The sequence below is a fragment of the Taudactylus pleione genome, unplaced genomic scaffold, assembly GCF_031769625.1.
Source record: "Taudactylus pleione unplaced genomic scaffold, aTauple2 ptg000223l, whole genome shotgun sequence".
NCBI classification, from domain to species: domain Eukaryota; kingdom Metazoa; phylum Chordata; class Amphibia; order Anura; family Myobatrachidae; genus Taudactylus; species Taudactylus pleione.
Window position 1 is genome coordinate 4,737,923 of NW_028284625.1, and position 18,165 is coordinate 4,756,087.

The 18,165-nt window shown below is 40.5% G+C and overlaps 1 protein-coding gene across 3 annotated transcripts in view; it reads left to right on the forward strand.

Annotated features, from left to right (window-relative positions):
- The window catches only part of CFH (complement factor H), a 695,946-nt gene extending 685,539 nt beyond the window's left edge, over positions 1–10,407 (forward strand). For all 3 annotated transcript variants that reach the window (XM_088478854.1, XM_088478855.1, XM_088478856.1), the window contains 2 exons: positions 8,759–8,944; positions 10,191–10,407. In XM_088478854.1, coding sequence (XP_088334980.1) covers positions 8,759–8,944; positions 10,191–10,207 — 203 coding nt within the window. In that variant the 3' untranslated portion in view covers positions 10,208–10,407. The remainder of the gene's footprint in view (positions 1–8,758; positions 8,945–10,190) is intronic.
- The last annotated feature ends 7,758 nt before the right edge of the window (positions 10,408–18,165 follow it).

An 18,165-nucleotide genomic window follows, 5' to 3' on the forward strand; every position in this document is an offset into this window, starting at 1 on the left:
AAGTCTGGACACTTCTTCTTTACGAAAGTATAGGCTCACAACCATACTCCAGCTTTCCCAAAGATTACTACTACTTGTTCCTGACCTTAGATTCTTTTGTGACCTGATTCCGTCTCCTCCCTAGTACTGCACTTGTATTCCGGTTTTGACCTTGGCTATCTTCTGTGAGCCTGAACCTGTGTGGCAGATGCTGCTGAGTCTAAACCTCCTTGTAGGGGTGCCTGGTGAGTACTGCCAACATGTTAGACTCTGCACCTCACTACTGGGTCTCCAGAAGACCAAAGTATGGCTAGCATCCACTATCCATCCGTGATTTGCATCAAAAGCCAGATTTTAAAGGGGGCATGGAGGTTGTATGCCCATACAATCTTTCACTCAGGGTGCTTTAATATGGTCTATATCTACTTCCTCTTCTCCACATGTTTCTATACCCCCACCAGTTTTCCTCCACCTCCTTTCCCTACTTCCACTTGCAGGGCTAGATGCACTCAGAAGTTCCCCAGCTGTGCTTCTGCTCCCTCCTATGTCATGTGTCTTTGCCACCATAATAAGCTTTACTTTTGACCCATATACCAGTTGTGCCTCTGCCACCATTGCCAGCTATGACACAGACCCTTTTACCATCTTCCCAACTTTGCCTCCTCCTCTTCCCCTGTGTGCCTTGTGGAGATAGGGGGCCCAGGATGTTTCCTTTGTACTTGGACCCATCATTTTTATGGCATCCACGAATGCAGTTTCTGCACTGGTAATAGAAACAGAAGCTGGAAGCTGATTTACCAACAAGCGTCTTTGAAGAAGTGACCAGAGATGGAAGATGCACACAGAATTCAAATGAGCAAAGCATTCATACATGAAAAAGAAGAATTATTCGAACAACAGGCAACATTTAATGACCAATAACATAATGGTTGGAGAGACCTCTATTAAAAGGAGTGCCGATGAGACACTTTTAAAGACAGCTGAACCAAGTGATCATGCTCCTACTGTAGAAGCATCATGCAGAAAATGTTACTGTATGTTTTGATTTTTTTTCTTACAACTGCGCAAACATTGGTACTGCATCTACCTCTGAATCAGACCAATAATCAGCATTATCCTGTTCTAATAGAATTTGCTCAGGCGTATTTATGCAAATATTTGTTGTTCTCGGTGGAATGAGATAAGATTCTTTGGATACAAAGACGTTAATCAAGCCATACAAACAAATATCAGTTAAAAAGACATTTATTACAAAGTAAAATAAAAAGTAACACTTAACTTGCTTGGCAGATCATCTACTCAGAACATAAATAGTTTCCTTCCCAGGAGTCCCTCCAATACTTTGGAGCTGGAATCTCATACATCGAGCAATAGGCTGATTGTATACTGACAAATGACAGCTTATATAGGAGAAAAACTCCTACATTAGCATTTTAACAAGTACAAAGATCATATATGAAAATATACATAAGTATTAATAGGGGGCACTGTTACCTCAATTATGAATGTTGTCAATCTCAACAACAACTTGTTTTATGGTGTATACTTTCAGATAAGCTGGAGGTAAGACAATATTATTCAGGACTGAAAAAAAATATGGTAGTTGCTCAAATCAGCTTATTTGCATATCACAGGTGCTTGTAAAGGGCGGGGTTTACACTGAACACAGAAAAAAGGGATTTGCCCCCAAGCACACTGCAGCAAAAACAATACTTAAATCCTACATGATAATAGAGATTTAGAGGTATTAGTTACATACATTTGCAAATATATGAATAAGCGTTGGGCCAATCGTCAAGGCTCCTCTATACTGGCGTCCCTAACATTAAGGGGTTCACGTCCGAGAAGCAAGGCACACCCACTCCCCAACCGAGAATCGCACAGAGACATCTGTTAATCCCCAACATCCAGCAACGGAACTACCTAGGGAAGCATTGTGCCTACCCACTAAAAGGTTGGATCCTACACCCACTGTCTGCCTCATCTGTACTCACCTACACACACCCACATACATTATCTCCACAATAGCCACATACCCCCACCTCCATCTCCCCTCCTGATAATTCACTCCCCCCTTATATTTCAACCAGCCCTCCCCCCTTCCCCATGCCCTTTCTCCCACACACACACCCAGAAGGAGAGCACATGCACCACAAGTTCCTTGCTTATCAGACCATCTAATCAGAACATAAATGATTTCCTTCCCAGGAGCCCCCCCCCAACACTTTGGAGCTGGAATCTCATACATCGAGCAATAGGCTGATTGTATCTGACAAATGGCAGCTTATATAGAAGAAAACCTCCTACATAAGGATTTTAACAAGTATAAAGGTCATGTTTGGAAATATACATAAATATAAATAGACAGTAGGTGGGCACTGTTGCCTCAATTATGAATGTTGTCAATCTCAACAACAACTTGTTTTATGGTGTATGCTTTCAGATAAGCTGAAGGTAAGACAACATAAACTCAGGATTAAGTATGTCTGGTCACATAACTAAACAGTGACCTTTGCTTCTTTATGTCAAAAACACCTTATGCTATGTCTGACCACCTCCTAATGTCTAGCCATTATCTAATGTTTGATACATTCATAAAATCACTGTACACAATATGGCTTTCAGCAACCATTTTCTGCACTCCCATTACATACGGTATGTGCATTACATTACAAAATATTAGCTCTTTTGAACTGCATGCAATGTTAGGCAATCATACAAAAATGTTTGACTCCCACCATGTGTAATTCCTAGTATATTCTCTCCTGTCAAAAGGCATTTAGGGCCTGATTCACTATGGATTGCTAGTGAAATAGCGTACGCAGATGGACGATTGTTGCGCACTGCATATGCATCACCGTGCAAGTGCGCAGCTACAGAACTGCAATTACACTGTGATTATGCAGCTCACACAAAGCCATCGCAGAGTGAGTGATAGGAGGTCAACATTTGGGGGTGGTGACGGGGGAGTTGTCGGAGAAGCATAGGCATGCCTGTCCATTTGAATTTCGTTATATGGGCATGCATAAATTAGCATACACAGCTTGGTGGGATGTCAGCATTTGGGGGTGGTATCAGGGGAGTGGTTAGAGAAGTGCATAAGTTAGCCACTGCAACAACATACATAGCTTGAGTAATCACTGCGTGCAATGAGGTTAGCTATTTCTGAGTAAGGTCAGATCTGATGTAATTGTGCATGATGGGCTGATGTTATTCGATGTTCCCAATGTATATGCAGAACTGCAAGGTATTACGGATGTGATATAGCGGTGTCTCTATGCTGGCTGTGCTATGGCACTGCGATTGCATTCATTAGCATATTCTTGCAGCAGATCTGCATGCGTAATCGCAGCCACGATCACAATAGTGATCCATAGTGAATCGGGCCCTTAATCCCTTTACTACTGAATATTTTCTTACCCCTGTGCTCAGTTTATTTGGGTAGTTTTTGCATAGGTCACATTCCAATATCAGTATACTGTACGTAAATTATTTGTGCAGTAAATTCACAGATCCACATAAATTTGTTTATTTTTCCTCATACAGCAGACAAGTCTATTCAAAATGGCCAAAATAAGTATTTTTAATGAATTTGCAAAAAAATTAAATAAAATTAAATGTGTGTGTTTTTTTGGAATCGGTATGAAATCCCGGCTGCTGCATGGCCGGGAGTTCGATTCCCGGCAGCGGCAGCCCGACAAAACAGCAGATCCGGCAGCAGAAGACCGACAGCGCTGGAAAGCCCGATCATCTAAAATGTAAGTATAAACTAACCTAACTTAACCCCCTAACCCTAACCCTCCTTTAGGGTGCCTAACCCTAACCTCCCCCCCCCAAGTGCCTAACCCTAACCCCCCCTTCGCCGCTGCCTAAACCTAAGTCCCCCGGGGGGTTGCCCAACCCTAAGTACCCCCCTGGGGTGCCTAACCCTAACCCTCCTGGGGGGCTGCCTAACCCTAAGTCCCCCCCGGGTGCCCTAAACCTTCCCCCCCCGCGGCTGTCCGCTCGCAGTGCCCGACATCCCTTCGATCAGGATGCCGGGTGCCGGTCTCCCGGCATCGGGAAAATGACAGGCGTCTAGAAATAGACGCCGGTCATTTATCCCACGCCGGGATAAAGCAGTCGGGAAGCTGGCTGTCGGGATTCCGGCAGCCGGCTTCCGGATTGTATATACCGTTTTTTCCTACCCAAAACCAAGAAATGTTTTGTACAGTAGTTCTTGCTTTGGCATTTAGCTACCTTTCCATAACTGCAGAAAGTATAATTCTACATCATACTTGCCAACATTCAGCTCCCTCCTTCCGGGTGGGAGTTGAATGACTGTATACAGCAGGGGGCATGGCCGGGTGATGATGACGTATTGGGGTCTGGGCCAGGACATGCTTGCATCATAGTGGCCCTGCCCCCTCTTCACAATGCCAAGTCGCGTCACTGGAGACCGGAGTGATGTGTGGGGGTTGCAGGGAGGTGGCGGTGGCCGGGAATTTTGCCTTCTTTTCTGGGGAGGCGGGAGCACCACCCAATATTTGGGAGACTCCCGGCCATTCTGGGAGAGTAGGCATGTATGGTCTACATAGCAGTTTTAATAACAAAATCTGCTCTTGAACAATATAATTATTTCTTTATTTACTTGTTTGAATGAAATGCATAAAATGTATAGGAATAATGTGGTAGTGCAATATGTCAAATCATTTTGAAAAGTAGAAAATCTACTACAACAACTGAGGACACACTGATGTATATTGATGCAAGGATGGGGAATATCTGGGTTCAGGAACCCACTCATCTCTGAATGCCTTTAAGCTTTCTGTGGTGCAGGCTGTTATTGTCTAGTTATCACCAGAAAATAAACTACCAAGGGGGCACATCATTTGAAAGATGGAACTCCCCTTCTCAAAACTATCATGTCGCCAGGAATTGTGAGATCGTGGATATTTAGCATTTCTCCCACATCTTTTGGCTCACTAATGTTTCTGCAGTGCAGGGGGATATTGGCTGCTGATCACCAGACAATAACCATTAACAGTATCCACATGTTGTCAAAGAGGATTATCCTGAGATTGTTTATTGAAGTAATTTGGGGGAGATTCACCCCAACCCTGCACTTCAGCAGTGTAGGGCTTATTCTCCTTAGAAGCCAGATGGTTTCAAATGAATGGGGCAGGGATTAATGACCTCGTCAAACTGTCAGGCATTTTTGAGTAATCAAGCATCGTCCCCTCCCTGGCTTCAGCAGCAGCTACCAGGAATGGAGCAACTTTTGGGTGAGATTTTCCCCCAATTAGAAGTTCTTAGCAAGTGCTTGTAGTACTCTTAATGTACATACTGTAATAACAAAGAGTCATATTTGTTCTTAGCATGGATGGGATTATAAAAGGAAATGATGTATAGCACATTTGATCCTAGACTAATAATTTACTAGAACTTGTCACCCTTATTTTTTTATCTCTATACTTAGGAGAAAAAAGTAAATTTTGGAGCAACTTCCAAATGGTTTCTCTTTTGTGTTAAAGCACCGCAGTGTAGAAAATACAATGTGAGGTGCACAACTACAGTATATGACTGTACATGAACACTTATTTACAATATGCAAAAATCATGAACTCCCTTTCCATGTTGTTATTTAGATGTAATGTGATAATGATTTAAATATAGTTACAATAGAGATTTGCAGTTTTGTTCTCCAGAAATCTGAATCCACCCACAGTTCGTGAATCCAGAGTGAGCCAAGTTGCAAATCTAATCTACTGAGGAGATCTGGATAAATCAGAGTCGCGGTTCTGATTTTCCAGGAGTTTGTAATTAAAATTTTAAATCCGAATTCCAGGATTTGGATTGCAAAATTTACATGATTTTAACTGTTGATAAAAACTTTTTATCATCTTTTAAAATCCAGATCCAAAACACAGGGGTCAGTGCACATCTTTAATTTACCATGATATAGGTAATAGATATGTAAATCAACATATGACACCCTAATTAGATTATAACACACTATATTTTTAATAATTTTTCTTTATATTAAACAATTTTGACAGTAGTAGAGTTTTAAGTTTTGATTGTATAGCTATGTATTCCCCTCTTTGTTGTTTACGGTGCCCCTTGTGATTGTCACTAATAAAGGCTTTTCTATGCTGCTCTTCTTCCTCTTGTTAATGTAGAGGTTATGCCAACAGCCACTGCTATTAAGAACTTTAGAATAGAGTGCATAAGATCAGTGGCATCACTAGGAAGTTGCAGACAGTGCCCGCCACACCTGGTAAACACCATCTGAGGTGGCATCAACAAACAGCACTGCAGCAGTGATAGATGAAGTGTATGCTGGGAGAGGCTGGGGGCATCCCAGCAGCTCCCAGAGTGCCTCCAGCGTGATAAGGACAATAGCGTGACATGCAGGCATGCCCATTAAATGATACACTTTACGGGGTCTGGACATGAGCCCATGCCCCCTTTGGCATGTGAGGGGTAGATAAGTGCCACATTGGGTGTCAGCACACCTGGTGATGCCTATGCATAACATTGCCCATGTCTGGGCCTTTATTATAGTTGGCTAATATTTAGTAGTTGATGGACTGTTAAACAGATCTAGTGGGACATATACATTTACTTCCCTGCATAACAGTGACCGATACTGAAGGGGGACAGAAGTACTAATGAATTAACTACATCTACTAACCTAATCTGTTTGTATAACAGTCGCACACCATGAGATATTGGAGGGAATGGATAATGCACTCAGACATTCAAGGAGTTGATAAGCAGGCCTATTGTGCTAGGCCTAAATCTAGGATTAAACAAAAATCTAATGCTGCTAATTAATCTACGAGAAACTACTCAGCTGCTGCCAAATTCAGATGCTGATGAATCTCAAACACAAAAAAGACAACAGCACAAAGTATTTGCTAAAATAAATATTGCAAATAATAAACCAAATTAAAATGTTATAATATCTATCAAATGTGTTATTTGGATCTACTTGTCACAAAACAAAAAATGAGAGTATAAATATAAATGTTATTAAATCTTGAATTATGTATAAAATGCAAAAAGTGCTTTACAATATCTTAACGAGACCAATGCATTAACACAAACTTACCAACTCTCCCAGAATGGCTGGGAGGCTCACAAAAATCCCTCCCACCCTCCCCTCAGCCGCCCACTAACATACTAAAAGTGGTCGCCCTGGGGAGAAGATGACACAATTCATGCTGAGTCACGCCAACATAGCCCTGCCCCCTTTTTTACAATGCCAGTAATCTTGGCATTTTATAGCAGAGGGCAGGGCTTTGATGACATGATTGTGCCACAAAACCACCGCAATGCCCACCATTGCTGCTATCACACCTACGAGCTGGGGCCCTCTCCCAGAGGGAGCAGCCAGAAAGTCAGCAGGTATACCTGTATTTAAACATCTTATTGTGACCTATGTAATAACATTCAGTAATGACACTGTCCTCATGCCTGGGCTTATCAGACTCACATTAATAAAGAAGACACTCTGCAGAACAGACAGATAAGTTTGTTACATTTCCACTCATTAGGGACATTTAGAGGCATTTCCCAACAAAGTGGTTTTATCGCTAGTATTAGGAAAATTCTTCAACAATAAATATTCAGTGCACCAGTGTGTTAGTAAGATGAAGCTTTTCTGAAATTGGAGGCTGCTTAAATGAATGAAAAAGTTGTATCCAATACCCTTTTTCTACATAAGTCCCGGATTTGATGGGAGATTTGGAACACAATTCCAAATCGGATCAGACCCTGGAAAGACCCTTTTTCGGTGACGTTCACACTACAATCGGATACTGTGCCTGTGCTTGGAGATGACATTTCCTTGCGCAAGAATGCAACTCTCCCCATGCTATAAATGGGTCTCGGGTTGGATGGCCCAGGATATCCATTACACTGATCCTTACCCAGGTTCTCCCCTCAAAAAATCCTGTTCGCTAGCAGGGTTGGTTTCCTGGGTAACTGGACCAGGGTGGAGGCTTTTCCACTGACGTTCATATGCAGTGGAAAAGCGTGTCTGTCTGCCCTCTCCCCTTAGAATGTAAGCTCTCACGAGCAGGGCCCTCTTCCCTTATGTGCTTCTACTTGATTATACTTTAATATGCAACAGTACCCCACCCTTGGTTGCCGACACCATGCTGCATGTCTAAGTGTTATGCAGCAATGTATTAATCATGTATCTGTCCTGCATTGTTTGTACTGTTAATAACTGTTTTCTTGTGTGCTCATTTGTTTATGTACATTGTAAGGCGCTGCGGAACCCTTGTGGCGCCATATAAATAAAGGATAATAATAATAATAATAATAACCTGGGATTTTCAGGTCAGTGGAAAAAGGGTATAAATTCGAGTTGGTCTTACAGTGGGAGTTCCAACTTTAATCAATTTAAATAAGTTATCTGTAGGTGCAGGACAGTGTTTTCTTTATTAGCCTAATCAGCCTGGGCATTAGCACAGTTTCATTGCTAAATATGATTGCACTGTTCCTTTTAGGACATAGTAAGAGCAGTTTTTATATATTTTATAGATGATTAAAGCATTAAGTAATATTTATTTTTGTGCTTTCATTGTTTGTATTGTAACAACTAGACTCACTTAACACATTTGATACAAATTATAAAATGGGATTATAATTTACTAAACCTAGGCTTTTCTGTGCAACTAACCTGTCAATTGGTGCATTTCAAAGCTAATAAACAATTTTTGGTAAGTGTATTTTATATTTTCTTGTTGACCATGTTCATGTGTGTGTGTTTAATTTATTTTCATAGAAACTTGTCGTCTAAATCAAGATAACATTGATGAAAACAACTTAGTACTGCATGAAGTACATAATGATGAAGGGTTTTATGGGGAAGGTGAAAATATTATGTTTAAATGTAAGGAAGGATTTCACAGCAGCAATGGTCTGATTGGAAATTGTACTAAAGAAACAATAAGTTATCCTATTTGTACAGGTAAGTGCAATAATATGCAACATATTTTAAATGTTTTAAAATAAATATTAGTATTGCAATGTTTTTTGTACTTTCCAATAATAAATTAGAGAGTCACACAATGATGAATATTCCTCTGAGTAAATAGTTATAATATTTTCCATTGATAAGATATTTGGTAGCAATTATTATGAAGCATGTTTGGCAGTATGCAAATGTGCATTGGTTTAATTTTCAGTGGTTAAAAGCTACATTACTATATACTAGATAGATGTTACTGGCCTTTCTTTATGCCCGGAGCCCTGCTGGCTGCTCAGTGCTTACTCACATGCCTAAAGTTGCTGGCTCTTAATCCATGCCTAGAAGAGCATCCATAATGGATGGACCAGCATTGCCAGTTCCCCTTACTACCATAGCAGTCATATGGGCTGCTTCAGCAGTATGACAAATATAATGTACTTCACAGTTCTTATAACACTAAATGAATAAAATAGACTACATATCTACTTCATTCATTGTGCTGACTTTTTCACCGAGAGATAACAATGCCAACACCGTGCGGCACCCATCCACCTAGCTTAACTCCATTGTATTAGGTAAGCATCATGATTGGATGCCTGCCACATAGCACTCTGTACTGACAGCCTTCCCCCACACTGCAGTGCACAGTTGTATGTGCATAGACAGTGCACACGCAGTATATTCAGCACATTTCATTAAATCACTTTCATAAGCGGTGGATTGTGCCATTTGTCTAAAATAATTCTGTCCCATCTTTACACATATTTTAATGAAAACCATTTTATTACTATATTTCTTATAGCCATTTCTAAAGGGATCAAAAATGTCTATATTCTCCAAACTAATTCTTAGTATTACCTAAAATATCTGTAGATTTCTATTTATAAATTAGACAACTTACATCTATAGACAAGTTGGTTATTTTATAAAGTAGCTCAGTGTTGTACTTGGCTACCGCAGTTTGTATACATTACTGGAATTGTTTGTACTTCCACAACCACAGAGAGACTACATAATAGGATATGATTTTATAAATGAAATGAAGCAAAGAGTATAGTATGAGGTAAACATTTTATTTCCATAGATTTGGTTTCCACATGGAAGTGTTTCCTAAAGCATTTAATTTGTATGGAGGTTTACATGTAGTTGCATTAGCTACAATGTTATGATTTGGCATGAAATTTACTACATGATAATTGTATTTTGTTTTCTTTATATTTCTGCAACTTTTCATATATTTTCTCAGCTGGAACTTCAGTATGAAGATGTTACGTTTACCACGTACAATATACTACACTGGAGAGATGCTTCCCTGCATTCTAACATTTCCTGGAAAATATGACCTACTGATATAACACTTAATATTGTGATTTCCTGCTAGATGCACCAAGAGTGATAATAGAGAATGAAGACACCATCATTAAAAATGAAATGCTTCTTTTTCTTTTTAAATAAATGGCAATCTCTTATATAAAGTAACATTATTTGTGCGGTTTATTTCTATGAGGATTATGACAAGTTTGCGTCTCTAGACATAAATGAAGAAAAATACATAAGATATTCAATTACTGTTGCACACACAAAGGAAAAAACAATGTGTGTTGGTCTTCATGGTGGATTTTTCATAACCCAGATTTAAATAAGGGACATAAAAAATTGTAGTTATGGCAAAGGGAGATGTTTTAAATTACAAATACCTTTCACAAGAGACAGAAGAACCAACCAATTTTAAAGAACATACAGTAGTTAATGTCATGGTGGGAAAGAAGCATTTAGGGGAACTATTTTCAAAACATGACAACATGTGATTTCAGCTTCAGTCAAATGTTTTGTAGGAAGCTGCATAAACTATGCATTTTATAAGGGCTTAAAAGCTAATTTAACTCCTTTTCTGTGAATCACGATTTGGACTTGTCATTCGCATATACTATAAAACTGTATTGACATGTCCCACTCGTCCTTAGCAGCAAAGTGTCCGTGGTTTCTCACCTTCTCTTCACCGACACTAATCACCAGTGGGGAGTCCGAAGGGTCTCTGGGGCCAGTCCCAGTGTAGTGACATCAGCATGCATTTTAGCCAACGTCATTTTTTTTTTTTTTTAACTTTAAAATATTACAAGAGAAGTATGGGGGGATTTAAGACCCTTTGTTTCCTCAAACCTGGCACCTAGAGAGATGGAAACTTCCTTGTTTGAAAGAGGAGAGTCCATTATTTCAATCTTTGTGCTTACATAGAGTTTATTGCCTAATGATCAGTGAGATCACCAGGCAAATCCCCTGCACTACAAAAAAAAAATATGGAGTCAAGGAATGGGGAAGGAATCCCCCAAACTGATATCCTGAAATTAGGGACATCCATTTTAGAAATTGTGGGGTCCTCAGTTTGAATGATGGATCCACTTAGTACTTATTGTCTGAAGATCACCTATAATCATGGACAATTTTACTCTGCACTACAGAACACTTTTTTTAAATGTAATATTTTTTATTTCATTTTTACATAACATAAATACATAATATACACATACAATAAAGAAGGGGATAAAACACAACAAAATAACTTTGTCAATCTCCAGACAGTAAGAATTTGTTATTAGAAAACCAGTATTGAACCTCTACATGAGTCTCCCATATTCCATATAATTATATTAATCATTCTCTGTAACATTTAAAATAAGTTAGGTTGTAGCCGTAGCTATGGATTCTATTTCCATAGGGTGCGTGTAGAACTTAGAATCAAGCCATGTGACCCAGATTCTATTAAATTTATATTTTGCATGTCTGGCTAAATTGGTATGTTTCTCATGTGAAACAGTGGTATTAACAAGGGAAAGCCACTGATTAAATATTGGCCCTTCATTGGCCATCCAAGTACAAGCTATATATACTGTACTTTAGCTAAACTACACATATTCAAAACATTATTATTATCTCTGTCCAACACATCTGCTTCAATTATCCCTAGTAAACATACCATCCCTATAAACATTACCCACAGAACTCCGGTAGAAGAAACAACCCCTATAAGATGATTCCAAAACATTGATATTTGAGGGCATTCCCAAACTTAATGCAGAACAGTACCTCCAGCAGACTTACATTTAGGACATCAGGAGGTTGTCCTTCCCCCATATCGATATATAAGCGTAGCGGGGTGAGGTACACCCTATGTAATAAAAACAGTTGTATTTGTTAAAAAGGAATAGAGGCAGTTGAGACCCAAGAGCACTACAGGGCTAATCTCCACTCATTGTCCCATAGGGCCCCCAAATCAGCCTTCAATTTGGTTTAAGAATCGATAGCTCCTTCGAATGATAGGTTCCTAATAGCAGTGAGTACAAATTAGATAACATCCTGCATAAACCTATTAACAGTATACTGTATATTTTTAATATGGGAATGTTTAATAGCTGGGGGGCCACCAGGGAAATAAGTGGATAATGCATGTCTTAGTTGTAAATATGTAAAAAAAATTGAGCAGTACACACACCCTGTTGTAATTGAGAAGATGACTTAAACACCTCAGAAATGTATAAATGCCCTTTGTAGATCACTCCCCACTCACTCCACACCTCTCTTAGCTGAAAGTTCAGACAAAGCTCTAGAATGCCAAAGTGGCATATCTGGATGCAAACCCCAACAAATTAACAACCGCTTCCCATACCCAAATCACCTCAACTATCAAAAGAATACTACTCCCAGTTGTCCGACCACTAAGCAAGGTCTGTAACAGAGCACATAACAGTCTTATACCCCTTTTTATCACTGCCTAAAAACCCCGGGTAATTGCTGTGTTTGCTGACCCAGGATTTCTTCCCGGGCATTCAGCAGGGTTTTTAGCAGGTAAAACCCGGTAACAATGCAGTGGAAACAGCTCATAACCAGTTTTTTTGGCCCAGGTAATTGCAAAAGCTGCTGATTGGTAGATCTAGGGTGCTGGCTGCTGTTGTCCAAGGAAAGAAAAAAAAAATATTTATATATATATATATATATATATATATATATATATATATATATATACACTCCAGGTGCGCTAAGATGTATATCTGTCCAACCAATTATAAATTTAATTACATGAAGCACTTGTATAAAATCTAAATATATGCTGTTCTCTTTGAAAATAGGGTGCTGCTCCCCACAAACTATACAACAACCACAAAGGAAAGGGAGTGCTGGATCAAGAAATTGTATATTTTATTTAATTTATTAAAAACCAATAAAAAGAAAGATTATTATAAAATTGCATGTATCAATGTGAACAGCATTCAATAATGTCCACAATACCAAGTTTAGAGAAACTGCTGATAAACCATAAGGAGTGTTGTCTTGACAGCCTTCCTGTTGTAATTGCGATGTGTTTAGTTACCTGACAATGCAACCACTGTCCCTGATTGACGGTGGCCAGCCGCGATGATGGGGGACTTTGTTGGTAGGAGGGGCTTAATCCCGGCAGCCTGGTCACTGAAGTGCTGCAGACATAATTGCCCAAGTCCTCCATACTACATACCAATTTAGACACAAAGATTCTGAAAGAAACACTCGCACAATTTTTGGGGTCTGCCTTTGAACCTCACAGTCTTCATCATCACCTTAATTTCTTAGTTAGATGAACAATCTGCCCTAACTAAAGGTACCAGATAACTTCCAGGGAAAAACAATAACATTTCTTCACCCCAGGACTTGTTGTCTTCCATACATCCACCAGACCCATCACTGTCATAAGTTCTGCAAACTGACCCCCCCTTAATAGAAGCAGGACTAGGAGTTTGCTTCTAATGATCCATAATTTTATCCAGGACATTATTAAAATCACATATAAACATGTCCATGATATCAGGAAACTGAGCCAGGAATTCAGCAGCTTTTTGTAACAATTTAATGAGAGTAGGGTGGAGAAAAATAAATAGCCAATATAAGAAGAGTTGTGGAGTGGACACAACATTGAATGAAGATATAGCACCCGCATTTGTTCAACCTGCAGAGATTACATACTAAAAAAAAATGTTTTCCAATTAAAACAGAAACCCTCTTGAGATGCTGTGGTATATGTGGAGTGAAACGTCCAACTAATCCAGGATTTTTTTAGGGACATCAATTTTCCATCAACCAAGTGTGCTTCAGTAAGGCATATAGGGCCTGATTCAGACCCACTTGCAAGCGGCTGTCTGCTCGCAAGTGGGTCGATGTTGTGCACTGCGCATGTGCACGACGGCGGGAGCTCCGTCGTGCGCATGTGCCAGACGCGACGAGCGAAGGACTTTCCTTCGCTCGTTGTGTCTGATCAAAGGGGGCGTGATGTTGATGTTGATTGACAGCACGCCCCCTTTGGTGGGAGTGCCGGGGGCGTGCCTCCCTGACGGGGGCGTTCACAAGGGAACGCCTACCGTCAGAAGCCGGCCCACTGACATCACTAGTGATGTCAGTGGGAGTGATTTTGGCTCTGATAGAGCCAAAATCACTCCGGGCCTTGTGGTTGAGAAACTCAACCGCAGGCTCCGGCTCGCAGTGGCAATGGTCGCGATGGTCAAGACCATCGCGGCCATCAACCTGCACACTCGTATAGGTTGTGGGTGGTGACCCACAGCTATACGAGCGTCCAGGAGGACGCTCCATAATTATGGAGGACGGCCCTCATTCACAGCGTGCGCTCTGCTCAGAGCGTACTGCTCTGAATGAGGGCCATAATGTTTACTTTATATTGCTGAAGCTTCCTGAGAACTAATGACCTTTTAATCTTGTAATTTAGCCCTTTGACATTTCATCTTAATACCTTAATTTGAGACATAACCAGTTATAATTAAACAATTAAAACAAATGCTGGACCCAACATTCCCTTACAAATGCACATCACCCATGGTACTGTGGGCCTGATTCAGAGCCGGACGCTCTGACAAGAGCGCTCGCTCTGAATCAGGGCGTTATTTATTCTAACGAAGCGGCGTCTTTGACGCTCGCATAGCTGTGGGTTACCACCCACAGCTTATGTGAGCGTCCATGATGATGGTCGCGATGGTCAAGACCATCGCGAACATCGGGCTTGCGACGAGACCCTTGCGGTAGGGTCTCGTTGTCCGCAAGCCCTGGAGTGATTTTGGCTCTATCAGAGCCAAAATCACTCCCACTGACATCACTAGTGATGTCAGTGGGGCTGGACCCAGACGGTAGGCATTCCCATGGGAACGCCTCTGTCTGGGCAGCCACGCCCCCGGCACGCCCACCAAAGGGGGCGTGCTGTCACTCACCATTGACAGCACGCCCCCTTTGGTGCAAGACCCGGAGCGACGGAGTCCCCGTCCCTGTCCGGGTCTCACGCATGCGCACCATTGAGCAGCCTCCGTCGTGCGCATGCGCACTTGGGCAACATCGACCCACTTGCGAGCGCTCAGCGCTCGAGAGCGGGTCTGAATTAGGCCCTAAGATGATACCTGAATTTCAAACAATAATTTGCCTGATGAGGGAGAGAAAAAAAAAAGATATTCCAACTCATACCCTGCCCTGTATACCTATCCCGAATTGTGCCATACCTATGACAAAACCCTATAGAAAAAAAGACCAAAACCTAAAAGAAGGAGATAACCTCCCTATACCACAACTTAAAAATATAAGAGGTAAGTAAATAAACAAAAGTGGCCCCTACACTTGAGTCACTCTCCAGCAATAATTAACCCTGAGGTCTTCATACTAGTAGTGAACAACAACAAGTATATATTACTTTTATTATATAAAAATATTGATCTACAAAATGCACTCTCACTCATGAATGTAATATACCCTGTGAAATACAATAATTAAATAAAATATAATTTAATCTTGTACCAGCATACTAATGCCACTACAAAAAACACCTGTGTTCATACATTAAACACCAGTGCATATTACTGAAATACATTCAGATCATAAGACCTAATGAAGTTCTGATCTAATACAATAAAATAATACAACTCTATATTATTTAAACCTTATTAAGTGCAAAAATACAAGAAAAATATAAACTTAAGGTGCGTACACACTAGACGATTTGCTCCCTGAGAGATATCGTCTAGTGTGTCCCCGGCAGGTCATGCTCAATGTCGTTCATGACATTGAGCACACCCGCTGAACGATATCATTAACAATATCATTCAGCGCAGGGCTCTCTCCCCCATTCCATAACATGCAGCAACCTGACGACATCGTCAGGTTGGCCTGCATGTTAACCCGATGAACGATAATGACGAACGACCCGCAGGAACGTGCGTCGTTGTTATCCTTCATTGTTTTTGTGTTAAAAATGGACGATAAAGTGGACGACTGAACGATAACAATATCGTTATCGTTCACTCGTCCACTTTAATCGCCCAGTGTGTACGCACCTTTACAGTAATACCCACAAATAAACAATATGTCAATAAATAATATGTGTAGTCATCAAACTAAAGAATACTAAAATATCAATGTAATAAAGGGGAACATAGAAACAAAGTGGTCTATAGACAGGAGTCACTCCAGCCATAAATAACCCTAAAATATACTTATTAGTAGTCCACACTAAATATCAAAGCGCAAAGGAATTTGCTGCACTATATAAGAAACTGTTAATAAATAAATAAAATAAAATATTATAATATTATATACAATTATATTATATATAAATATGAATCTAAAAAAAATCATGTATTAATAAATAAATAAATATACCAGTGCATATTACCAAAGTACTTTCAGGTCATAAGATCTAACTAGGTATTAATCTTGTGCAATTCAATAGTAAAACTCTGTGATCAGCCTCATTGTGTGAAAAATTAAACCATGTGGCTCATATGAAGGGAAAAAAAAACTTAATGGTTGCTAGTAAACAGTATGTACAGTATTCAAAGTGAATAGTACTAAAACATCAATGTAGCTACATGACCAAGGTACAACAAATCAGAACTAATCAGCAGTCATTTGCCAGCACCTATGGTCCAAACAGGAGGCGGCTTCCCGAGGTGAAAAAAAATAGTTTTGCCATCAACAACCAATCTCAGCTGAGAGGGAAAAAGCATTGCTCATGTAATATTTAAAACCATTAACCATCTCTTAATAGGTAGAAATAGCACTCTCTTTCTGTACATCTTTAGCATAATCAGGAAACTTAGAAAGTCGACCACCACCCCACTCAAGTGAACCCTTGGTAGAGTCAAAGTAAAGAATTGTGCCTTGATCTCCATAGTGCAGATATTTAGCTATAAATGTCCGAGGCGGCACCCCTGTTGGTATTGATCTGGTAGGTATTTATGTGCCCTCTCCATGGCAAAGTGTAATGAAAAAGTGTCACAGCCATATATTCCCACCAGCCATTTTTCCAAGACTTCCTCTGGATGAGTACCCTCCTCTTTCTCTGGTAACCCCACAAAATACACTTTATGGCGGCGGAGGCGACCCTCCACATCAGATCATTTCATCTGAACAGCCACAATTTGAGAATCCAAAGAGTCCAACCAAAATTTAATAGGAGAAAATGAGTCCTCTAGCTTAGAAATCCGTACTTCTGTGTCTTCTGCCCTTTCATAAACTTTTTCTAGATCTTGATGAATTATAGTTAGATCAGACTGCACCTCCCCTATACGATCAGCCAGTCGCTTCTCATATATGAAGTTACTGCATCCAAAACTTGCTGCAACATTACTTCAGTCTCTAATATACAGGATCTCTTAGCAGATGGAGATGCCTTTGAAGGAGTAACAGTAAAGCTCTCTTCTTGTGGAGGGTGTGATGTAGCTGACCTAAGATACTTCTCCAATTTAGCAGCAGCGGAACCAGGTTGTGTTTTCCCCATATTAAAATTTCCAGATAGTGTAGTAGAATAGCACTACAAGGGGGAATATAAACAGAGCACTAACTAGACTTTTTGGTGCCCTGTGCCAGAAAGAGCATTGGCACCCCCCCATTTTTCAAAGGGACATAATGCACCCAAAAATGGGCCATGGCTTCATGGGGAAGGGCCAGGGAAGAGATAGGGGGGGGGGCAGGAGATGCTGGGGATGAAATATTAGGAAGCTACAAGCAAGAATGATAATAAACAGAAATTTGACAGGCCCAAATAGCGCCCACAGACCTGTGGTGCCCTGTGCGATGGCACCGTCCGCCAGGGCCATAGATAGGGTAGTGTGGTGCCAATGCTCTTTCTGGCACAGGGCACCAAAAAGTCTATTTACGGCTCTGCCGGCCGCACTACCCTAGCTACGGCCCTGAATATAAAC